Source organism: Syngnathoides biaculeatus, chromosome 8 (genome assembly GCF_019802595.1).
Source record: "Syngnathoides biaculeatus isolate LvHL_M chromosome 8, ASM1980259v1, whole genome shotgun sequence".
NCBI lineage: Eukaryota > Metazoa > Chordata > Actinopteri > Syngnathiformes > Syngnathidae > Syngnathoides > Syngnathoides biaculeatus.
The window spans coordinates 9,412,627-9,438,161 of record NC_084647.1 but is presented as its reverse complement, the minus strand read 5'-3'; the positions used below and the strand labels follow the sequence as shown (position 1 = coordinate 9,438,161).

General features: G+C 52.9%; 1 protein-coding gene across 1 annotated transcript; it reads left to right on the top strand.

Moving 5' to 3' along the window:
* Positions 1-132: 132 nt before the first annotated feature.
* On the top strand, positions 133-23,932 carry col4a3 (collagen, type IV, alpha 3). Its single transcript, XM_061826533.1, has 52 exons — positions 133-324; positions 2,903-2,959; positions 3,267-3,356; positions 3,456-3,500; positions 7,726-7,770; positions 7,847-7,909; positions 8,456-8,509; positions 8,578-8,604; positions 8,672-8,746; positions 8,979-9,041; positions 9,132-9,167; positions 9,246-9,293; positions 9,375-9,449; positions 9,992-10,036; positions 10,117-10,179; positions 10,256-10,300; positions 10,375-10,428; positions 10,715-10,756; positions 10,833-10,914; positions 10,982-11,017; positions 11,095-11,259; positions 12,192-12,284; positions 12,396-12,482; positions 12,993-13,063; positions 13,205-13,393; positions 14,124-14,292; positions 14,360-14,452; positions 14,548-14,652; positions 14,719-14,813; positions 14,891-15,041; positions 15,311-15,424; positions 15,489-15,656; positions 16,319-16,408; positions 16,487-16,621; positions 17,671-17,769; positions 17,884-17,973; positions 18,042-18,181; positions 18,474-18,600; positions 18,686-18,766; positions 18,841-18,942; positions 19,007-19,054; positions 19,114-19,299; positions 19,365-19,495; positions 19,571-19,643; positions 19,735-19,806; positions 20,547-20,672; positions 20,758-20,856; positions 21,195-21,407; positions 21,611-21,788; positions 21,912-22,026; positions 22,608-22,780; positions 22,854-23,932. The coding sequence occupies exons 1-52, from the start codon at positions 232-234 to the stop codon at positions 22,933-22,935; spliced, it is 4,998 nt and encodes a 1,665-aa protein (XP_061682517.1). The 5' UTR covers positions 133-231; the 3' UTR covers positions 22,936-23,932.
* The last annotated feature ends 1,603 nt before the right edge of the window (positions 23,933-25,535 follow it).

The window sequence follows — 25,535 nt, the reverse complement described above, 5'->3', positions numbered from 1 at the left end:
CCTTTCAAAATAAGAGTGCCGAGGGCCGCGCCAGTCGGAGGCGTGTGCCCGGCTTCACCCAAAAAAAAAAAAAAAAGCTTTTAATTTGGAGGTGCGAGCCAGAAGTGCGAGCGTGGATGAACGTGGATGATGGCGCATTGACGCCCATCCTCAGCAGCGGCAACTTGGCGCCGTGAGCCGTTCCAAGTCAAACTGAACCGGGCCGAGGAGCGGGTCCGAAGCGCCGCTGCCATGCTCGCGACTTGGGTCTCGGGGGCGCCGCCGTCGCCGGTTCTCTTCCTCCTCGTCGTCGTCCACCGCGCAACTCCGAGCGACGCCGAGACGGTGAGTCCGACGTCAAGTGACTTTGGGGTGCGCGTCCCGCTTTGGGTGATGCTGCGCTCCTGCAATGCGCCGCTGCCATGCTCGCGACTTGGGTCTCGGGGGCGCCGCCGTCGCCGGTTCTCTTCCTCCTCGTCGTCGTCCTCCGCGCAACTCCGAGCGACGCCGAGACGCTGAGTCCGACGTCAAGTGACTTGGCGGTGCGCGTCCCGCTTTGGGTGATGCTGCGCTCCTGAAATGCGCCGCGACACTTTGCCGCTGTGGGGCAACTTCCAGCACGGCACCAGCCGATGCTGCAGGTTCCACTTTTGGGGGCTCGTCGGGGCGCAGGTGTCAAAGTACGGGCCTGAGGTCCCGATGAGGGACCCCCGCATCATTGTGTGGGGGCCACTAAAAGTCGAGCCCGTGAATGCAAAGTTGTCTTGACTTGAAATCAAGTTTGGACATTGCAAGCAATTATTCTTTGCTCGTGTACCAAATCCTATTTTGAAATCAAGTCAACTTCAAATGTTCTCCGTGAATTTGTCGCCTGTAAATCGGGGCCAGACGGAAACCAGCGTTGTCAAACACATTGTTTTTTTTTTTTTTTTTAATTGTGGTCCACACTGTCAGAGGGCGGTTATGTCTGAAAACCCATATGAATGCTTGATTGCCTCATATTACTCCATATCCACAAATTGTTGGATAATTAGTATTTGTCCAAGCACATTATGAACCAATTTTATTTCAAAAGGTCGGTGAGGAACCCCAAAAAAAAAAAAAATGCTTGCAATATCTCAATATTTTTCAAAGTGAAGTGTATTTCAGCTAGAAAAAGTGAATGCACATTCTTGCGAGCCACAGAAGATGATGCGGTGGGCCGGAATTGGCCCCCGGGCCGCCAGTTTGACACCGGTGTTGTCGACAAATGTGCCTTCAAAATGGCGACGGCTCGCCTCGGGAGGGAAACCCCAAGCGCCACGAGGAAGGCGACCAAAAAGCCGTCGCCATCCGTCCGAACGGCAAATAAGACGAGGTACCATCCATCCATTTTCTTAGCCGCTCATCCTCACGAGGGTCACGGGCAGTGCTGGAGCCTATCCCAGCTGTCATCGGGGTCCACCCTGAACCGGTCGCCGGCCAGTCGCAGGGAACACGGAGACAAACAGTCGCACTCACAATCACGCCTCGGGGCAATTTCGAGTCTCCAAACGCTTGTTGCACGTTTTGGGGATGTGGGAGGAAAGCGCAGTGCCCACCCGGAGAAAAGCCACGCAGGCGGGGCCGGGGTCGAACCCCAGACCTCAGAAGTGTGAGGCCAACGCTTTACAGCTGCCACTTTTGGAACATTTCACCCAAAATACTCAAATGTCACTCGTGGAGGAAAACTTCAGCAAGAACCGGAGAAGCCGAGGGAATATTTTGCCACGCTTGCCGGTTGGGATGCACCAATACTGAGTGCCCAAATCCGGGATCAGCTCTTAAACTGGACTGCGCACCGGATTTTCAAAAGACGCCGAGAACCTTCCTTCCTTCCTTCCTTCCTTCCTTCCTTCCTTCCTTCCTTCCTTCTTCCTTCCTTCCTTCCTTCCTTCCTTCCTTCCTTCCTTCCTTTCAGTCCTTTATTGTTCAAATCCTTTCTATGTGCCTTTTTTTTTTTTCTTAGCTTCCTCTGTCAGTTTTTTTTGTTGTTGTTGTTTCCCTTCAGAAGTGGAAAAGTAACGCCACAGGACACTGGAGCAGTTTTCAGAACCAAAGTCATGGACCCAAATGCTCCAAAATGTGGATTTGCCCAGTGTTCAAGTCCAGTTGGTCAATCCCACAAAGTTGTTGTCAAGTTGAGCCGATTGGTGGGGCAAAAATGTTCCGCGTGGACCCGAACAAAAGTTTGAGTGTGTTGACGTCGGCCTGTCGCGTTTTTTCTTTTTTTTTTTTTTTCGCCTTTGTGCGCTTCCACACACATGAAAGAGAAGCGTGCGCCGACGTGACGACACCGCGGGCGGGGGGAGGACGCCGGGTCGCACCGGAGCGCGACAGACCAGACCGGGCCCCGGATAAGACCGGGACTGCGATAAGACCGCATCAGCTGCTCCGTGTCTGTCTCGGCTGTCGGGGGCGAGCGTACAAAGATGTTGTTTGGGTTTCAGTTGACTTGGAAATGTCTCCCAAAGATTACAAAACTCTGCCAGACCGGGCGAGACTGGAACTCAACCGCTTGTGTACTTGTTGCCTTTTTGTTGACTTCTGCTCGACTTGTTACGGACTTGGCGCTTGTCTGATTCCCAGATCAGACGACAGAATCGATGAGCTGTCGCAGGCGATTTCCCAGACATATTTTGTCCACGACGATAAAAACCTCTTGCAGCGTGACGTAAATCCACGACCACCGGTTTGGCCCTCTGACGCCAAAACAAAAAGTCGTCTAGCGTTGTTTTCTTTTGATTATTCCTTCTGTGCGCTGCGACATTTGAACTCGAGCTCGACGCCGACCGACGGGATCGCGAACCGTGACCGGCGCCTCGCTTGCCGTCGTCGACAATTCTTCCCGCACGCAAACCGACGTCAACTGCGACAAACGTTAACGGAGGCCTTTTTTGTGCAGGTGTGCGAGTGCAGCAGGAAGTGGCCGTGTCATTGCGACGGGGTCAAAGGGCAGAAGGTGAGTGCGAGGAGACTTCTTTCGTTCTTCCAAGAAGGTTATTTGGCAATTATGACTTGACAAAGAAAGTAAGGAATGTAGCTATTTTTTTTTTAGGAGGGTTAGGTTTCTTTTTATGCAAAATGTTGTTGTTGTTGTTGTATTGTGATTACGGTCTTCCTGCTGATGTGTACTCGAGTGGCACTGCGGACTCTCCGCTGCCCCCAGTGGCGACCTCCCGTCCTTCTTCTCTTTTTGCTTTCATCTGCAATTGCCGGCAATATGTATGACGTGACCTCATGACGTGTCACGGCACGACCTTGCTCAGGGCGAGGCCGGTCGCCCGGGATACGACGGCCTTCCCGGACTCGTCGGTTACCCCGGCAACGAGGGCGGCCAAGGACCGGAGGGACTCGAGGTCAGCCTGTGTGTGTGTGCGCGTGTGTGTGTGCGCGTGTGTGTTCTCGAAGAATTATGAACACAGTAATGACGGATGTTGTTGTCATGGCGCCCACAGGGTCAACGCGGCTTCGCGGGAAGTGTCGGCCTGAAAGGCTCTCGGGTAGGAAGATGATGAAGATGTTGGTAATGTTGACGACGATGACGACGATGATGATGACGTTGATGACGATGACGACGATGACGTTGATGACGATGACGACGATGACGTTGACGACGATGACGACGATGATGATGTTAATGACGTTGACGACGATGACGACGATGACGATGACGTTGACGACGATGACGTTGACGACGATGACGACGATGATGATGTTAATGACGTCGACGACGATGACGTTGATGACGATGACGACGATGACGTTGATGACGATGACGACGATGACGTTGACGACGATGACGACGATGATGATGTTAATGACGTTGACGACGATGACGACGATGACGATGACGTTGACGACGATGACGTTGACGACGATGACGACGATGATGATGTTAATGACGTCGACGACGATGACGTTGATGACGATGACGACGATGACGTTGACGACGATGACGACGATGATGATGTTAATGACGTCGACGACGATGACGTTGATGACGATGACGACGATGATGATGTTAATGACGTCGACGACGATGACGTCGATGACGAAGACGACGATGATGATGTTAATGACGTCGACGACGATGACGTTGATGACGATGACGACGATGATGATGTTAATGACATCGACGACGATGACGTCGATGACGAAGACGACGATGATGATGTTAATGACGTCGACGACGATGACGTTGATGATGATGACGACGATGACGTTGACGACGATGACGACGATGATGATGTTAATGACGTTGACGACGATGACGTTGACGACGATGACAACGATGATGATGTTAATGACGTCGACGACGATGACGTTGATGACGATGACGACGATGACGTTGACGACGATGACGACGATGATGATGTTAATGACGTCGACGACGATGACGTTGATGACGATGACGACGATGACGTTGACGACGATGATGATGTTAATGACGTCGACGACGATGACGTTGATGACGATGACGACGATGACGTTGACGACGATGACGACGATGATGATGTTAATGACGTCGACGACGATGACGTTGATGACGATGACGACGATGATGATGTTAATGACATCGACGACGATGACGTCGATGACGAAGACGACGATGATGATGTTAATGACGTCGACGACGATGACGTTGATGACGATGACGACGATGACGTTGACGACGATGACGTTGACGACGATGACGACGATGATGATGCTAATGACGTCGACGACGATGACGTCAATGACGAAGACGACGATGACGTTGATGACGATGACGACGATGACGACGATGACGTTGACGACGATGACGATGATGACGTTGACGACGATGACGACGATGATGATGTTAATGACGTTGACGACGATGACGACGACGATGACGTTGACGACGATGACGTTGACGACGATGACGACGATGACGTTGACGACGATGACGATGATGACGTTGACGACGATGACGACGATGATGATGTTAATGACGTTGACGACGATGACGTTGACGACGATGACGTTGACGACGATGACGTTGACGACGATGACGACGATGATGATGTTAATGACGTCGACGACGATGACGTTGATGACGATGACGACGATGATGATGTTAATGACATCGACGACGATGACGTCGATGACGAAGACGACGATGATGATGTTAATGACGTCGACGACGATGACGTTGATGACGATGACGACGATGACGTTGACGACGATGACGTTGACGACGATGACGACGATGATGATGCTAATGACGTCGACGACGATGACGTCAATGACGAAGACGACGATGACGTTGATGACGATGACGACGATGACGACGATGACGTTGACGACGATGACGATGATGACGTTGACGACGATGACGACGATGATGATGTTAATGACGTTGACGACGATGACGACGACGATGACGTTGACGACGATGACGTTGACGACGATGACGACGATGACGTTGACGACGATGACGATGATGACGTTGACGACGATGACGACGATGATGATGTTAATGACGTTGACGACGACGTTGACGACGATGACGTTGACGACGATGACGTTGACGACGATGACGACGATGATGATGTTAATGACGTCGACGACGATGACGTTGATGACGATGACGACGATGACGTTGACGACGATGACGTGACGACGATGACGACGATGATGATGCTAATGACGTCGACGACGATGACGTCAATGACGAAGACGACGATGACGTTGATGACGATGACGACGATGACGACGATGATGATGTTAATGACGTTGACGACGATGACGTTGACGACGATGACGTTGACGACGATGACGTTGACGACGATGACGACGATGACGTTGACGACGATGACGATGATGACGTTGACGACGATGACGACGATGATGATGTTAATGACGTTGACGACGATGACGTTGACGACGATGACGTTGACGACGATGACGTTGACGACGATGACGACGATGATGATGTTAATGACGTCGACGACGATGACGTTGATGACGATGACGACGATGACGTTGACGACGATGACGATGATGACGTTGACGACGATGACGACGATGATGATGTTAATGACGTTGACGACGATGACGTTGACAACGATGACGTTGACGACGATGACGTTGACGACGATGACGACGATGATGATGTTAATGACGTCGACGACGATGACGTTGATGACGATGACGACGATGACGTTGACGACGATGACGACGATGATGATGTTAATGACGTCGACGACGATGACGAAGACGACGATGATGATGTTAATGACGTCGGCGATGATGACGATGGTGCCGAGGAAGATGGTGACGATGACGTTGTTGACGACGCCGATGATGCTGATTGTGGGCACAAGCGCAATTTTCCCACCAGGCCTCTTTTGTTGAAGATGTTTCAAGGTCTCAAGCCGTTTCTCAGGCTCCGTCACCAGCAGGGTTGATTGCTTTGAGGACGGCGACGCGGGCAACGACCGAAGCCATCCAGGTCCAAGAGAAACGGCAGCAGAGGACCTTCATGCCCTCACTTTGCGTCCGTTTGGTCTCCCTGCCGACGGGCGTCTCCTCCTCCTTCCACAAAGGAGCCGTTTTTCCATCGGGCGCGACGCAAGACCTTCATTCGGCGCCAGCAACTGTCAGTCGGTGCGCGCGGCGCCGCCGCCGGAGACCTCACGAGGACGACGGATGCCGCAGCTGAGGTTTGGAAGCATCTTCGCTTCCTCTTTTGCCGTCATGGCCGATGAGCCGAAGCTGTACGAAAGCCAGCACTCGATAGACTCCATCTTGTTTCGACGGGCTGCGGTCGTTGCGCCGGTCACGGACGAGCTGCCCGGATGCATCTTTTCCGGAAAAAGCCAAAAGATGATCCTCGTGGGAGGTAAAGGGTCTCTCGGTGAAGCCCGGACTTCCCTCTCTCGAGGCACCTGCTCCAGCTCTTCTGGAGGGATCCGGAGGCGTTCCGGGCCTGCGGGAAAGAATCCGTTCTCTCCCGATGTGACCAGCCCAGAAGACCTCACCAGGGAGGCGTCTTCTGGCTCCTTTCCGTGCGGAGGAGCAGCTTCTCAAATCCGAGCCCCTCGTCTCGCCCGATCTCGAAGGGAGATCCTGGACACATGTTGGATGCTTTTAGCCACCATCTCGTTTTTGCATCTCCGAATGGTTCCGGCCGCAGGTGAGGGTATGAATGGAGATTGACCGCAAAATCCTTCCCCGTCACAACAGACGGACGATGCAGAGTCCGGTCAATGCACCGGGCCGGCTGTTGAAGTCGCGCTCCGTCTTTCCCGCACTCCCCAACGAGCCCCGAGATACTTGAACTCCTCGACATTAGGGCGGGATCTCCTCCTCCACCCCGAGAGGCCGCTCCAACCTTTTCCAACCGAGGAGCACGGCCTCAGATTCGGAGGTCCTGATTTTCATCCCAACCGCCTCACTCTGGTACGAACTGTGCTCCAGCGAGAGTCTGTCCAGATGGTTATGAAGAGAATCGCTGTCAAAAGGGCAGCCCAGGCGCAGTCCTGCCACCGATTTCCTACTGCCATGACGGACCAAGCTCTGAATAGCCCCCATCAAGGGCTCCCCGGGGTACAAGGTCCGATTTCCATGAAACGACCGCAAAGTCGATCGTCGAATTGAAACTGCAAACGCGCAACACAACGCACACAGACACACGGTTACATTCTCTCCTAGTTCTTATGGTTTTGTGTGCTGTGCGGTTGCGCACATGTGTATTTTCAGGGTCTTCCTGGGCCGTCCGGTTTTCCAGGACCTCCGGGTCTCCCCGTAAGTTCGGCGACTCACGGACATTTGGAGGTCAACGACGAGGCGGACCGACGTTTTTGTCCCCTTGTGTTTTTAGGGACTTCCGGGTCGGGAAGGCTCAACGGGCCGGGCCGGACTGCCAGGGTGCAACGGAACCAAGGTAGCCGCCTCTGTGACGCTTGGGGCAGGGGTGGCAAAATTCGAGCAATTTTCAAAGTTTCCAACGTTCCTTGGAATCATCGCAAAGCAGGAATGGAACGAGAGAAAAAAAATGTATTTGAGCCCAATCGGGACTAAAAACCATCAGCCACTGTCCCAACTTCGGCCTCCTCTCAGCGGGGAGTGGCTGCTTGGCTAGCGGGCAGGGATACCCTGTACTGTATGTGGCGAGCCAAAGACGCCGAGTGTTACCGCTCTGGCCCGAGAACTGGGGCTCATCGAGGCAAGGCTGCCTTGTTGGGCGAAATGCTTTTCGGGCCTCGGAGCGGACATGACGTGACGTCCAACTGCAAGTAGCGCCTTGCCCGCTAACTCCGCACGTATGCATACACGTGCGACCAACGTCCGCATCGGCCAAAACGGCTCGGAGGCAAAACCCCGTCGGGACTCTCCACGTCCCGACGTCTTTTGGTGAACGTTCAAGATTGGGAAATTCCACCCCAGATTTTACAAGTCTGCTTCAGGATGTCATCGCTTGTTGTTGCAGGGTCAAGACGGCTTTGGGGGTTTCCCCGGAATCCCGGGCCAGCCCGGCCCGCGAGTGAGTTTCTCCACCCACAATGCCAATGTGGCTAATTAGCTGGACTAACTGCAGCAATGTGTTTTCAGGGTCTCGCCGGGCCGCGAGGAGAAAAGGTTAGAGGTACCGCTCGCACTCCAAACTTCCCGACGTTTTTTATTGGAATCCTTCCTTTCCCTCCAGGGAGACTCGCCGGTCTTTCCGGCTTCTGCGGGCATCAAAGGCGTACGAGGACCACGAGGGCCGAATGGAGAGCAGGTCATACAGAAAAAAAAAAAAAAAAAAAAAAAATCCATTTTGGCTTTCTCCGCCGCTATTTGTGACAAATTCAGCAGGCGAGGATATTTTTTCAAAGTAGTTAAGAAAAAGAAGTAGTTGAAAGTAGCGCAAGACACACAACGGGCCAAGTTTGATTTCATGTGAAGCTGTCGGCGTCTGGGGATTTTGGCCAATTTTAATCGTCGGCGCTAACTTTCTGTTTGTGGCGCAGGGCCAGAGCGGAGAACCGGGCGCGACGGGCTCGCCGGGACCCGCCGGACCTGCCGGACTTCCTGTGGGCCTCTTCGCGTTGTTCGCAACTTCACGGGTAACGGCACTGGCACGCGATCGCTGACGCCAGACGTTTTGTTGTTTCCCTTCGCAGGGACGTCCGGGGTTGCCGGGCTTACCGGGAGAGAAGGTCAGCCCGCCGACCGGACCCCGACATTGTCAATATGACCTGAATGAGAATCAGATGTTTAATTTCCGTGTGCGGCAGGGTCAAGAGGGTCCCAGTCCAGTCAGTCGCGGTCCAACGGGCCCAAAGGTGGGTCCGGAAGGTCCGAGACCATCCGGTTTGGGACGCTCGGCGGATTTTCACCCAGATTTTGCTTCCTTTCGGTTCAAGGGAGATCGCGGACCTGCCGGCATTCCTGGACAAAAGGGAATCAAGTTGTACGCTGAGGGGCCCAAAGAGCTCAAGGTTCAGCCCATTCATCCATTCATCCTCTCCTGATTGCCTTCATTCGTTTCAATCATTGCTTCATTCATCCGTTCATTAGTTTTGCACACAGTCATCCTTCCATCCTTCTGCTCCTTCATCCGTTTCTACAAGCGGCATCCGATATTCACTCTTTCATCCGTCCGTCCGAGAAACGTCTTGATCTCGCCAAGAGTGTCAAAAACCCAACCGGAATTTTTCTCTTTGGTACTTGGCCTCGCTCCGGTACTACGGCAGAAACCGTCCGAGATGCCAAGACACTGCTATGACATCATCTCGTGGCAACCTAGCGGGGGTGATTTTTTTTTTTTTTTTGCTTTCCCCACAATTTGACAAATTCGAATCGCAAAAGAATAATAGCGATGGTAAAAAGTAGAATTGTAAGTTAGCCATTCCTCGCAAGAGGCAAGAAGCCTTTGCGTTCTTTGCTAGTTTTAGTCGGCATCGTCGGCTAGCTAGCGCCCACCCGCGGGAAGGAGCCGGAAGACCACGTGGTTTCTTCCCTTCAACTGTTCCTGTTTCAGGGCGAGCCGGGCGACGTCGGAGAAAAGGGATGCGCCGGACCTCCTGTAAGTCTTCTGTCCTTTCCGTCCGTCCTCGTCGCCTGTTGTTTGGGGCCAAACGAGCCGTCGCCCGTTTGGGTCTTCAGGGTCCGGAGGGAAGATCGGGAAGCCGAGGCCAGCGCGGCCGGCGGGGGGAGCCCGGCGCACCGGTAACTGGCCTTCGGTTCCGCGTGCTGCGCGGATGGAATTTTGTGATCAGGGTGGCGCTTGACTTGTGATTGACAGGGAAAACCGGGAAAGGACGGCGCCATAGGAGAAATGGGCCAACCGGTGAGTAGCGAGACGCTTCTGGTAGGTGCAACGCCAGAAAAGCAAATGAAAACCACCTTTGCTTTGGTTTGCAGGGGGACCCGGGCCCCCGTGGCTTTGTGGGGCCCCCGGGCATCGACGGGGGACAGGTAAATCTGCCGTTTTTTTCCACACGCAAAACATTGGCTTTATTCAACCAAATTCTTTTGACATTTTACGGTAGTCGTATGGGTTCGACACAGTCTTGTCACTTTCTCAAGCATTCCCCCCCTACAATAGAAATGCCTTTTTTCACTCCAAAAACATGTTTATATACTGTAATATACAGCTTTTCTCCTCAAGTAAAGGCGACTTTGTGTCGAGTTGCGATGTCAGTGACAAAAAAAAAAAAAAAAAAAAAAAGCATTCCCAAGCGTTCTTGTGTTTTGTGCGCAGGGCGAGAAAGGCAACTTTGGCCCCGATGGTCCTCCAGGCGAGGTGAGGAAATGCTCACGTCTGATTAGTGGGGAAAGGGGCGGGGCTATGTCACTTCTTCTCTGAATTTTGTCACCAGCTATTTTGGAAGCACGTCTTTGTAAAAGGCCAGACCGGGACCCCCGGGCCTGCCGGACCGCCGGGAGCCCCCGGAGAGCCAGGTACCTTCAAGCTCGGACTAGCTCAGGTGGCGCGTCTAATCTTTTCCTCCTTGTGCGATTCCTTCAGGACTTGTGGGCTTTCCCGGACTGCAAGGCCTGCAAGGTATCCCGCAGCATCCAATCACAAGAGGCTTGAGGGCAAGCGGTCCTCCGGGTACTTGATGCTGCTTTTCTCTTCAGGGGAGGGTCCTCCGGGTCCGGCGGGTCCTCGGGGGCCACCGGGGTTTCCAGGACCTAAAGGAGAGCGAGGGGAGCCCGGGCCCGTTATCGTCGGGCCTCCGGGACCGAACGGCGTACCGGGAGGTCCTGGAGCGGAAGGAGAACCGGGAGAACCCGGATTCCCAGGTGATGATGGAGAAGTAAAGTAGCCGCGGAGGTCGTGCGATGCCTTCGTCCGTGGTCAAAGAGAGCCGGGACCGACAGTCCAACATCCGTCCATTTTCCGTTCCATTAGTCCTCACCCGGGTCACGGTTTTAATGGAGTCTGTCCGCAATAACTGCAGGCCAAGGTTCAGGGTTACACCCTGAACTCGTTCCCAGCGAATTGCAGGGCACGCACAAACAAACCAACAAACAAAGACAGAGCTCATTTCCTGTCATTGGTCCGTTTTAGTCACATGCGGCGATGACGTACTTGGCATTCATACCACCTACGTCGCCACCTTCTCGATCAATTCTCACCCAAAAGAGGTGAGTGGTGTCCCGGCCGTTAGCAGCCCTGGCGACACCTCTGACTTGGAGGGGGATTGCGGCACATTTTCAAAACTGCGTGTGCGAATTGCGCTGGAGTGGGAAGGCAAAGTACATGCGGGGGACCCGAAGTAACCTCATCGCAAGTGGAAAGAGGCCTTCATTTTATTTGTTTATTTTTTTAATCAACGAGGAAGACCTTCGCTTCCACTCCAAAGCGATGCAATGGTGCCATCTACAGGAGGTTCTTCCTCATTAGAGCAGTTTGCCAGACTCTCTCTTCCACGCATACCCCACGAAAAACGGATTTGCTGAACCGGACCGCTGGGATTTCGCTTGCCCAATAGAAACGTCCGTGGCACGCGTTTTGCATTGATTAAAATTCACAATTTGTGGCGTTGTGTCGGGGGCCGGGGGGCTCTGGCGGGTTCAGGGCATTTCAGTTCATGTCAATGAGGAAAGGCCTTCCAAACGTGTGTGAATTGAGCTACTCCCGTAGCAATATGTCGTCGAGAAATGCTCCGCTTCAAATGTTGCTTTGGATTCTGGCTAGCCAGAGATGCTAATACGCTAACGCACTCCACCAGACTACCTACAAGGCGGCGTCGGACCTCCGGGGCCCAAAGGTCGGAAAGGCGCGAGCGGACCTCCCGGGACCCGAGGACAAGAAGGACCGGAAGGTGAGCGCGCGTGACACGAAAGGAGAGCCGAAACCCCGAAGGTCTTTTTTTGTTTGTTTGTTTGTTTTTTGTTTTGGGTGGCGTCTCCACGGGATTCCGTTTGATTGTCAGGCGAGAAGGGCGACATGTGTTTGCGCTGTCCCGTTGGCGGGGGGCCGCCCGGACCTCCGGGGGAACCGGGTGCGGACGGGCCCAAAGGTAAGATAAAAGTCACAGAATGTGGTGCTACCTTGACTTAGGAGAGCTCGGAACTCCGTTTAGATCTCATTTACGAAGCGCTTACGAATGGGAACGACCAAAAAAGAAATCACACACCCGGATTTTTTATGGCAAGATTCAAGTCCCGTTTTCAAAAGGTTCTGGATGATCTGACATTTATGGCATTGAATTGGAAAAGGGGAGGAAAATAGATCCAAAAATGTCTCAATCACCTTCGCACGTCATCAAACTTTGTGGCTTTTATCCGGGTGGGCACTACGGTTTTCCCCCAAAAACACGCAAGAGTCATTGGAGAGTCTAAATTGCCCATAGGTATGCTTGTGAGCGCGACTGTTGTCAGTCTCCATGTAGCCTGCGTCCCAAAGCAACAAAAGCGGCAGCTCGTAACTGGAAAATCTGTTCGGTTTTGGCCCATTCATAAGTCCAGGTAGCACTGTCGAGACAATTGAGCACACTGAAGAGCGGCCATCGTGTTCTTTGGTGCTCCAGGTGCACTTGGTTCTCCGGGATCCAAAGGTGAAAGAGGTCAGAAAGGTATCGCCGGAACACCTGGCCCACCGGTGAGTTCAGTTCAGCCAATCCTCATCCCGGATCTGAGCCGGATCCTCTTGAATTTGTCGAAACCCTCCAAACCCCGTAAACCTATCCCCGGATTGAACTACAGGTTGCAAACTGATTTCTGTGTCCGCCTGGCTTCGCAGGGCGTCTTCGGTGTCCCGGGACGACCGGGATGTCCCGGCTTAACGGGCGACCCTGGCATCATGAGGAGGTTTGGGCAGAAGGGCGAAGTCGGGGCCCCGGGAGACTTTGGAGTTCCGGGCCTCGATGGTACAGATGGGCTCCCTGGAGTCCCGGGACCGAAAGGCAGTCGGGGACTGAAGGGAAACCCTGTGAGTATCCGACTGGAATAAAAGCCTTGACTGTAACCGACTTAAGTCCCGGGATGCCTCCCACGGCTCTGATTGTCCTGGCAAGTGTGATTTTGATTTGATGATGAAAGTCACAACAAGAGTCAGGCACCAGGCCCTGTAGGGGAGAGCCAAGACAAGTCATCGAGGCTGCCACCAAAAGAGACAGAATTGGCTGTACACGTCACAAGATGGCAGCAAAGCGCAGCGTGTGTCCAAATGAAGCTCCTCAACTGTGGCACCAAGATGGCGCCTGAGTGCAAAAAAAAACCGAAAACGGAATCTGGGACTAGTTGAGGCAGCGCGCTATGCGACTGGTCAGTGCATCTGTCTCGCAGGCCTGAGGACCGGGGTTCAAATCCGAACCCGGCGGTGTGGAGTTTGGATGTTATCCCCGTGCCTGTGTGGCTTTTCTTCGGGTACTCTACTTTCCTCCCACGTCCCTGAAAGATGCGCGCTAGGCTCATCGGTGACGCCATTCTGGACCGCGGTTGTTTGTATTTGCCCCGCGATAGGCCGGCGACCCCGACTCTCACCCGAAGATAGGTGCTGTAGGCTTCGGCACGCTCGTGAAAATGGACGGATGGATGAATGGGTGTAGCTCCATCCGTGCGCCGCTTTACGTGGGCAAAGGACAGATTTGAACTGTGTGCGTTGAGCGTCCGACGTCGGCTGATTGCACGGAGCACGCCACATCATCGTTTGTCTGCAGGGACCTCCAGGACCCAAAGGTGACAGCGGTCCTGTTGGAGTGACCGGGTTCAGAGGGCCAACTGGACAAATGGGGCCACCGGGGCCTCCAGGCATCGGTGCTCCTGGACCGCCAGGGCCACCAGGGAATGTGGGAGTATGGGGCTATCCGGGTGACCCTGGTAAACCAGGTGAGACTGGCCAGGTGTGACTGGAATACCAGAGGCTGAATCCTAAAGTCCCAACTGCGTGTTTCAGGAGAAAAGGGTTCTCCTGGTGAATTCCAAACCAGTCCGGGAGATCCAGGTCAGAAAGGAGTGAAGGGTTCTTCTGGGACTCCTGGATCTGAAGGTGAGACTGGGATTTTATTTGGTAGACCCCACTACTTCAAGACGAGTGTCAAAGTTTCCACTCATGTCTTCTTCTTGGTCTGCTGCTGTACTCAGGTGTGATGGGTCCTCCTGGAAATCTGGGGTCGCTCGGCCTGAAAGGAGAAAAGGGACAAAAGGGATTCTCTGTCCAGGGTCCTCCGGGCTTTCCGGGAATCAAAGGTAGGTATTTAGAAGGCGCTGATTCCTGATTGGAGTGAAGTGTGACCTCCTGGATTTCTGTTTCAGGATTCAAAGGCCTGGCAGGTGATCCCGGTGTGCCAAGTTATGGGAGTAAGGGGCGCTCCGGACCCTCGGGACCCCCGGGAAGACCTGGCTCCAAGGTGATATGAAGTCACTCTCTGTAAGAACTCCCACACCTGATGACTCAACTCATCATCTGTGGATCTTCTCGTAACAGGGCAATGCTGGCTTTGGCTCTCCAGGTCAGCAGGGCCAATCGGGGCCCAGAGGAGCAGAAGGCTCTGTGGGAGCGCCGGGGTGTGAAGGCCCCCAAGGAGCTATTGGACTTCCAGGATCTGTAGGACAAGATGGAGTACCAGGTCCCAGAGGTAGATCGGTGCTGTGATGAACTTCTTCCTTTTCCAATTGCCTCCATTTTTGCTCTCCATCCTAAATCCTGACTTGCTCATGATGAGAAGATCCTTCATGAGTTTTCGTAGCGCTCTCTGTTTGTATTTTGTCAACACACACACACACACACATATATACTAATTTACTCAAAACTTGAATGCGCTACGTGACACTTCTCGCCTTTGAGAATCTACTCGGGTAGACTCTCTGTTGACTCAGGGCCTCATACATTCTGTATGTGTTTCAGGTTCCCGGGGTCTAGATGGGCTTCCTGGACCGCCGGGCCCAATAGGACCTTGCTTTCTCGGCGCACCTGGACCTGTGGGACAGCAGGGGCCTACCGGAGTCATCGGCTTCACAGGTATAACATCCTTCCGGATTTTTGGCGGGGATCAGTATTCGGTGTGAGATTTCTTCTTCTGCAGGAAGCCAAGGTCTAAAGGGTGGGAGAGGTGATCCTGGGCTTCCAGGCGTAGGAGCTATTGGGCCACAAGGACCATTTGGAGTCCCGGGGTTTGATGGAACTCCAGGTTTACAGGGAAGCATCGGTTTGAAAGGACAGACTGGGATCGCCGGTCAGCCAGGAAGTGCAGGTATGGAGGGAAGTCTCTGTCTTGCCCACTCTGTCCTGGCTGTTTGTTACCCAGCAACGGCTGACACACTTTTGGAGAGAAAATGCGAGGTGGCCAGGCAGCATATTCACCATGTCTGGGATGGATTTGTAATACCTTCGCACACGTGAATGATCCAAGCCGTACGGAACGGAATACCACACACAGACGCGGGCAAATGGCCGAACCGAGAAACAGCTACAGTCAGGTGGTCTCAACGGTGGCGGGTCATTGGAAATGCACAAAGATATTTTTTTTTTCCACATTTTCCTGTGCTTGTTTGTTTTGCAACATTTGTTGCTGTGATTGGGCAGACTGGAAATCACGCTACGCGGTCTAATTTTAACCACGCGTTAGCGGTCGCTAGCGAAGGCGCAGTGGATCCCGCTCAGCCGGTAAGTAACGGCAAGAAAAAAAAAACAGAGTTATTTGTGACAGTTGGCAGAGAGAGGTCTGGAGGGTACTTTTCCGATGTTTAGCAAGTCTTCCTTGTGTAGATAAATTGCATAGTGTTGCCAAAGCTGAACGGGTAAAAAAAATACAAAATCAATGCTAGCCAGCTCGTCACTGAGGCTACCACCCACGCCGGCACCATCGTAGGTTTTGCATTCCAATACTGAGCCATGTTTATATGTACGCGTCAGGTATCGGGGGCGATTCTGGTCCCCCGGGGCCCTTCGGGAGGCCGGGGGACCTAGGGAAACCAGGAGAGCCTGGGAGTCCTGGCCCAAAAGGTGAGATAGAGTAATTACAAATTACACATTGCTCCAGCTGTCTCCAAATCACTACGAGTGTGCGGCACTTGGTTTCAGGTCAGGAAGGTGCGAGCGGTTCCCCGGGCTCTCGAGGGCCACCCGGGCTCCAGGGAGACCGAGGGGAGACGGGACTCCAAGGATCACCGACAACTGTGCGAATGTACGGAGACCCTGGAGATCCTGGAGAGCCCGGTAGTCTATTCTATTCTTCTCGAGGCTCATCCGTGCAATGATTCGTCGTGGTTCTTAGCGGTGGCAAACGTTCTTGATCAGAGACGCTACCATGAGTAAACACAAGAACTTTGATGCCACCAGGTGTTAAGGTCAGTCTTCTCTGTTATTTTTCCAAGGAAGGGACATTGACAAAGTAGTGGAAGTGGCTTGAATGGTTTTCTTCTTGCGGGGTACAACACAAAGTGTCCTCCTCACGAGAAAATGCGTCTGCTTGATTGGCTCGCCTTCTTCTCCACTCTTGTACTGTGTCGTGTCAGTCAAACGGAAGAACGTGACGGGAGGCAAAATGCTCGAAAGGGAGAACGAGCACCGGCCGCAGTTGACATTTCAACGAGTACGTTGATATGCTGGAGGTTCCGACCTTGCATCGTTTCGAAGTGGTCCTTTTGGTGACTTCCAATCTGAGATGTTCGCTTTTGTTATGACTGAACGAAGAAAAAGCTCCAAGTGGAATTGTTTGAGCTTGCTCAGAGCTGCTATTTGTCATGAAAACGGTCTACTCAACTACGCTCCAATCAAACGGAACCCAGCACGATGATGACACTTCATAACCACTTCCTCTAGGCTGCATTCTTGCTAGTTTGTCACTATTTTCACAACACCCGCTTTGATGGTCCTCCTCTTCCGATGATTTCTTTTTTTGTGTGAAGGAAATGGCGGGAGGACTCTTGGGGTATATCCGGTGGCAAAACCCCAAACACAAATTTCGTCATTGCTCCAGTTTCAGATCCCGAACAATATTTTTGACAAGCTCCGATTGTCTCAGATCAGTGGTAGTCGCTCGCTTGCTGCCACCTGGAATAATTAATTCTGACACCCCCCGTCCCCCCCCCCCACCCACACCCCCGCCCGCTTATTCTTGACGCTAATTTTGAATTGGACTTTTCTATTCTGTGGGCTTGTCGCGATGCCTGTTATTCACGTGCTGTCGTGTCAATGTTGAGTCCGGCACCTCTTCGCACCTCTGTACGCTCCTGCAAATTTTCAACAAGACTTTTGGTCCACAGGAACTCTCGGTCAGACCGGCGCCAAAGGCAATCAAGGGAGCCGGGGGCGTCCGGGTTTGGACGGCACCAATGGCAGACCAGGAAGACCTGGACCTCAAGGTGTTTTATTGGAATGTCGAGTCCAAAGACAGTCAACAATCATTGAAGCACCTGTGACGTATCTACCTCAATAATGAGCAATAATGATCCCATCTGACTGCGTATGTTTCACAGGACCTCCTGGAGAACCAGGGAGAGATGGAGAGACTGGTCCCCCTGGATTCCGTGGTCTCCCTGGCAACCCAGGTGACCTTGGAAGACCAGGTCAGTTATTTGACTTCATGACAAAAAGACAATCATGACTTTTCAGATGGCTGCATCTTGGTGTCCAGGTTGTAAAGGTGAAAAGGGTTCTGCGGGGCCCTGCGGAGAACCTGGTTTTGATGGAAACGAAGGACTGGAGGGACTGAAAGGTGCAAAAGGGGAACCCAGTATACCCACACCTGGACCTAACGGATATCCAGGAGAAAAGGTGCAGCCTTCTTTTCCAATCCTTTTTTATTTGTTGGCACAAAATGATTTTGGCGCTCCAAGTGACTTCCGATAAAATAAAAAGATGAAAAATTTGTGGTGTGGAAATGATTTCAGATGTGAGAAATCAAATGTCCGGTTGCCAATCAAATATGTCTTCACTTATCCTAAAAGCTATGATCTTTTATCCGGCAAAATCTTGGATGTTGATTGATGTTTGTGAGTAGAAGATCTTCATTGTTCTCACCTCCAGCACAAAGTCTTCAGTCAGTCTTTTCAATTCCTTATTCCAGGGACAGTCCGGTTGCACAGGTCCTGCAGGTCTAAAGGGGATTCAGGGTGACCGAGGAGAATTTGGTCCTCCTGGCGATCGTGGTCCACGTGGGCCTAAAGGAAATGCTGGGCCACCTGGTTACAGAGGTCTAGTTTTTGAATTCAGTCATCAGGTTGGGTTTCTTCTGGTTCAGGTTGAATAGTCCGGGTGAACATCTGAGCCCTCTCTCAGGTCCTCCAGGTTCTCCTGGTGAGAAAGCTTGTGATGGAGCTCCGGGAGTCAGCGGACCTGCAGGACCTACCGGCCTTACAGGTGCCTCACTAGAGTTTTGTGTGGACTTTGATGGAATGACATGGCGACACCTGACAACTGTGCCTCCATTTCAGGTAACAAGGGGGCCCCTGGAGAGCCGGGTTCATCTGGAACCAGAGGAAACCAGGGACAGGATGGCATACCGGGACCTGCTGGAGGAAAAGGAGCCATGGGAGGTAAATGGAGTTGGATTAATCCTTCTCAAGATCACCTGACCCGATTTTTTTTCTTCTTCTCCAGAACCTGGAATCGGATCCAGGGGTGTAGAGGGGACAAAAGGTCCACCAGGTGAGTTAGTAAGCTGTTTGCATTTCATTTGAAAGGGAATTAAAAAATGTTATCCACAGGCTGTGTTGGCGAAAAGGGACCACCTGGTGCTTGTGGTCATCCAGGCCCTTCTGGTCCCGAAGGAAACCCAGGTTGTCCCGGTGCACCCGGATCTCCTGGACCTCGTGGTCTTCGTGGCAGTCAGGGACCCTGCACAGAAGGAGACAAAGGAGGAAAAGGCCTGCCGGGAGAACGAGGGCCAAGAGGTGATTCAAGCGTTGGAGTGGATTCGTCGTTTTGGTGCCATTGTCGTTTTGCACACCTCTTGTAGGACTACCGGGGTGTCGAGGCCCCCCCGGACCGCAAGGTTCTGGTCTTAAGGGAGACAAGGGATCTAAAGGGGCAACGGGTAACGCAGGAAGTCCTGGTTGCCGTGGTGATCCTGGCCCCCAAGGCAGTCCGGTCAGTACGTGTTCAACAGAAACTCTAGTCGCACTCGCGTTTGTGTTGGAAAGATCTGAATTGGAATGTGATTAGGGTCTGGACGGAGCACCGGGAGCACCAGGACCCAAAGGCCTGGTGGGGGATACCGGGGTTACCGGACCTGCTGGTAGGACCACTTTGTGCCGTTTTATTTCTGCTGGCCCATTTTGAAACGTGGAGTGTGAGTTGGCAGTCCCTCCCGCCTGGTGATTTTTCAGGCACGAAGGGTGACGACGGTCTCGCCGGCATCAAAGGTTCTCGCGGACCTGCGGGACCTACAGGGAGACAAGGTAATACCACTCGGGCCGCATTCTGTTAGCACGTGTTTGCACATTTGGGGGACTGTAACACTTGCCGCATTGATGGAAAGCACAAACGGGTGACTTTCTCTCTCACATCAAAGTCTTTCCGAGATGGCGCAAAACTGCTGACAACAAAGCTGCAAGAATTTTTTTTTTCTGTCACAAAAATAAGCTCACTCAAAATTGGGATATTAAGCCGCTCGTCGTTCTCATGCGCATGTACGAGACCGCGTTAGATGTAGCCAAACGTGAGCACCTTCTCATTCCTTCAAACATATAAACTGCTTTTTATTCATGATGATAATCCCGATAAAACCGACGTCTGCGATATAGTCGTGAAAACTACAGTGGAAAGCCAAACGTCGAGGAAACATTTCATGACCTGAGGGGCCACTCAGAGCCAAGACGCGGTCCACATGCAGCCCGCGAGCCGCCGCTGGCCCAATCGCTGCTGGAGTACATTCATGAGTCAGTGTGGGCCTTAAAGGGGCGTGGCCTAGTGAGCACCCTCAGCAGCCAGGAGTCAGCGGAGAGGATCTCCTTCGTGCCCCTTGCGAGTGTATTCGGCGCCGGGCCCGCCATCTCGGTGCCACGGTGAGCGCGGGTGTATCTGAGGCGTGAAAATCGGAAATTCTGGCTCGCGACACAAACGATGGCTCGTGTCAAACAACTCGGAAGTCCAGGTACCGCGGTACTCGTGAGCATATGGCTGAATGCCGCCCCAACAGGACCGAGGGGTAAGGATGTGTCCCGGGAGGTGGTGATCTTAGCAGGAGACCAAGGTTTGCCTGGAGGTCAGGGACCACCGGGACTGCCAGGGACCCCGGGAATGCGAGGGAGAACCGGTGCTCCAGGTGAACCGTGGCAGCAGTTTGATGAAGAACTTTAACTTCAGAACATTACAATAAAGCAGCTCCGGATACCTTGTGATCCCTGCAGGTCCCAAAGGAGGGCGAGGGGGTGCCGGCCGGACGGGCGGGCCTGGTTTTACAGGGCCGAAAGGGGACGTCGGAGACAGAGGAGACGTTGGGAAAAAAGGTTAAAAGAAGGAAGAATTCTTGAGCCTCACGCCACAGCAGAACTGTACGACACCCACATTAGAAGAGCCCCCGACCCATTTCACCACCACACCGGAATGACACCGGAAACCCACTGGGAGAACAGCAGAACCACGCGAGAATGCACTAGAATGCATCCAGCGATCCACCTCTGTAAACTTTGGCACAAAACCAGACCTGCACCGGCATGAATGTCGGAAACGCGGCAGACCCACATAAGAACCAAATAAATTGCAACCATATCAGAGCCACATTGGACTGATATTAGAACCACACGAGAACTGCGTCAGAGCACTAATTCATGCTTCCGGGTTGCAGGTGTGGCGGGCCCGCAAGGTCCCACAGGTGGCAAGGGCGCACGGGGTCCCCCGGGTCCTTGCGTGGACGCCCCCGAGAAAGACGGCTTCCTATTCAGCCGACACAGTCAGAACGTTCTGGTACCGGATTGCCCTCCCGGGTCCGTGGAGGTGTACAGCGGCTTCTCCCTGCTCTTCATCAACGGGAACAACCGAGCTCACGGACAGGACTTGGGTAGGCGGTGGGACATGCAAACACCTCGTCGCACGCTGATGTTTTGAGAGCGCCGACAACGCAGTCAGCGTTTTCCACGTGTGTTCTGGAGCTGTTTTCTGCAGCACCCCCCACAACCCCCAGTTTGAAAAGCAGTTTGCGCGTGGCGCCGTCGGGGCGTCAAAACCCGACCGTGTGTCATTTGCGCCCCGCTCTGCTTTCAGGTGCTCTCGGTAGCTGCTTACCCCGCTTTAGCACCATGCCGTTCCTCTTCTGCAACACGGACAGCACCTGCCGTTACGCCGCACGCAACGACTACTCGTATTGGCTGTCTACCGACCAATCGGGGCTCAGCGCCGCGCCCTTCATCTCGGGCCCGTCGCTGAAGGATTACATCAGCCGGTAGGAATCGACCCGAACCCTGTTTTTGTGCGCTGTGCCTGTAAGACGCTCGCGTGCGTGTGTCGTATCTGTGAGATGTACGAAGGCACGCGCGCACCTTTGTGTCTTCGGCGTGCGTTTCAGATGTACGGTGTGCGAGTCGGCGGCGAACGTGATGGCGGTCCACAGTCAGACGCGCCTGCTTCCCGAGTGTCCTTCCGGTTGGGATTCTCTGTGGTCCGGCTTCTCCTTCGTCATGGTGAGCTCGCTGAGGTTGTTTCCGTCTGATGACCGCCAAACCATAAAAAGCTTTCATCATCTCCTCAGATTCACGCACGTATGAAGACATATTAGAATCAGAACTCAAGGTGAAGGGATGTTGTTCATGTTTGGAAGATCTCAATGTTATGACAATTTGAAATTTTGCTCCAGATTTTCACAAGAACAATGGAAGTTGACACATTGTCATTGGGGGCCACATGAAAACTTGTGACGGGCTTTATCGAGCTCCCGGGCCATGACTTGGACACCTGCCGTATGTGAAACGTGCTTCATAGTTTCACTGTGTTCATCGTCCGCGTTGGTTTCCTTGGCGTGTAGTCCGTTCCAAGTGTTTCTGGTCTGCATTTGAGATGAAGGGACTCGAGAAGCTGCCCAAAGCTCCTGAGCGATGGGTCAGTTTAGCCCCTTAACGCTCTCGTGTACTGTAAAAAGCCATCGACCACCATTGCGTCCAATCTGCACTTTAGTGCTGGGTTACTGTTTGTGGTACAAATATGATCCACAAGCAAGGAACGAAGGTTCAAGTCTTGGCTCAGCCAGTTTTCAATTGGCCTTCAGGAAACGGGAGTCGGGGCGGAGGGTTCGGGACAGCCGCTGTCGTCGCCCGGATCCTGTCTGGAGAACTTCCGCAAGATTCCGTTCATCGAGTGTCACGGCAGAGGGACGTGTAATTTCTACACCGACTCATACTCGTACTGGCTGGCCGCTCTGGACCCACGCCACATGTTCAGGTGCGCGTTAGCTCGCCCGCAGGTACACGGCTGCCGGCAAAACCTGAAAAAAGTCGTCTCCTTCCTTTCCCAGCAAACCGAAGCCTCGGACCGACGCCGGGGACCTTCCGGAAGATTTGATCAGCCGTTGCAGAGTTTGCTCCAAGCGCCTGTAAATGACCGACGAGAACAACGGAGAGGACCGACCGCGTCGTCGTCAACGCCGGCGACCTCGCAGCCGTACGAAGACAAGCTAGCTCCGAAACTCCCGACGCCGCCGATCGCGAGGACACCCAAGGCGGCTCCTCCACATATGAGTTGACCGTGCTCAGAACTCCAAAATGTCCCTCAAATCATTGAAGTGAAACCACGGACACGGTCCTCGGTGCTGGATTTCGGCCTCGCTACTTACGTGCAGCGATTTGTCCAGATTTTGTCGATATTAACGGACAACAGATGATGAACTTCCTCAATTCCTTGCAACTTTTGGACAATTTTCTCAGGCACTTGTTGCCAAAGAGGTGAAGCTTGCCCCCCCCCCCCCCCCCCAGGCGAGCTCCTTCTCTAGCCAATCAACCCGACCTGTGAGCGTTCCCCAACTTTTTTTTTCCATGAATATTTGTGACAAACAATCGAGTTTGAACATGAAACGTTGGGACCTCTGTAGTGCAAATCATTGTCCAGTTTTGTGTTTTTACGGATCTTTAGCACAACGTCCCGACTTGATTGGAATTTAGCTCGTGTGTTAGCATTAAGCTGTCGAAAAGCCGGCCTTCCTCAACGGCGGGAGCGAGCGCCATTGGCAGGAAGTCGCCGAAGCAGAAGTTTCCATTGGCGATCACGACTTCCCCGAATGTGATCCCAGGGAAAAAGCGAGATCGCGGCGCCGTGTCATCAGAGGCCGCTCACGCTCGACGCTAGCGGCTCCTTAGCGACGGCGGCGTATTAATTTGTCGCCGTGGTGACTGGCTGTCGTCAGGACGTGTTCATTAGCGGGCGGTCGGCGGCCAGGCGGGGGACCGTACTCACCCCAATAAAGTCTTGAGGGGTTTTTTTTTTTGCTCTCCCGCCGGCTTCTGCTTTCTTCAAACATTAACCGTAATGTCAACATGTGGGGGTGGAAACAGGCGACTCATTAATGCCCATTCTCAAACACTTAATCCACTTGATGCATTTTCGGGGGGGGGGGGGGGGGGGGGCTGCGTGCTTAGCTTTCCTACGACTTAACAACTGGCTGGGGAAAAAAAAAAAAAAAACATCATTAAAATGACGTATTCACTTTTAAAGAGTTGTAATTACCAGTAACTTTATCTAGGCCTCGGTTTTATATATAGATACAGGCTGTCCCAAAAAAATGTAGACTCACTTTAAATAATTGTAAACTTGATGTTTGTTATCATTTGAATCTACGAATATTAGTTAGCGTGCGTATCCATTTCTTTGGGACTTGCCGTTTATCCAGTATCTTCTGTCACGCCTCCATCTTCACAACGTCATACGCGGACTATCCGGTCTGAACTCAAACGGGAAGGGGCTCAGAGCCGATCCCTGATGCACTCCCACCTCCTCTTTCAAGTCAGCGCTGTTGCGCTGGCCTCGTAACATGTCCTTCCTGGTTTTGTCACATACTTCTGCACCAAGTACCACAGTTCCTGTCTTTGTAGTCCTTCGTAGGTTTTGACTCCGTCCAAAGAGACACGGTGGAGCTCCCTCTGTCCGTCTCCATCAACACCCTCGAGGCAAGTCGCGCATCTGTCGTACTCCAAGCATGAAAGCGTTTAACTGTTTCTGGCAAATCCCGACTTCTGTCCTGGGTCCAGGCCCCGCTCGTCTTTCCCGTCACCTTCACCGACACGTTCGTTCCAATCTGGACCAATCACAACTCTGCGTGTGTTTGGGATGCTCAGAACTATTTTTTTTTTTTTTCTTTCGGGTTAGTATCGCTATCTGTATACAAGTATCTGTACTTGAACCGAAGTACACAGCGTGAGTACATTGGCCACCTCGACGCAAGCCTCTGTTAGCACGACGCTAACGACACGCTCACACAAAATTCGCACGAGTTCCCGTTTGCCCCGGACCCAAAAAGCCTGAAGAATCTTTTCGAGCCTTTCAGGACATCCGGGAACCATTCTTCACCCTCTGAAATTTCAAAAGCAAAACCTCACCTTCCAACTGGTTTACAATATGTCAACGTAGTGGAGCGGTGACTCGTTTCAAACCTTGCACAAATATCTGTTTTCCAGTGTCCTCAGTACGAGGAAGAAACGGTGCTCTCGGAAAGTCCCGAGCGCTAGAAACAAACGGGACTGACTGGAGGAACTGACGTTTTATGAGGGGCAGTCAAGAAATCTTCTGCCCAGTTTCAAACAACCCACCAAAAAGTGACATTTTTGGACTTGCTTTGTTTGTATCTTGAAGACTTGTCCGGAGGCTTCTTTCCGACTTTTGATTTTTAAGCCATTTTGGAAACAGGGCCGCGGATGCATTTCCTCGGTCGGAAGGCGAACCGCCGGCCCGAAACCTTTCGGGAGGGGAAGCGCGCAATCCAGAGGTGGGTGTCCAGGATCAAAGAGGGCCACCCGGTCGCTCCGCCGTACTCACCGGATCTGGCTGGCACCGTCGCGTTCTGGCTCTTTTGAAGTCGGAAGCAGGCTGCGGCGTGGGCGAGCGAGCCAGCGAGCCAGCGAGCGAACATCCGTCTTCCTTAATGGAAAATTCCGCTAATATGCAAAGAGCGGCTTAATTGGCCGTGTTGGCGTTTTATTGTTTTACG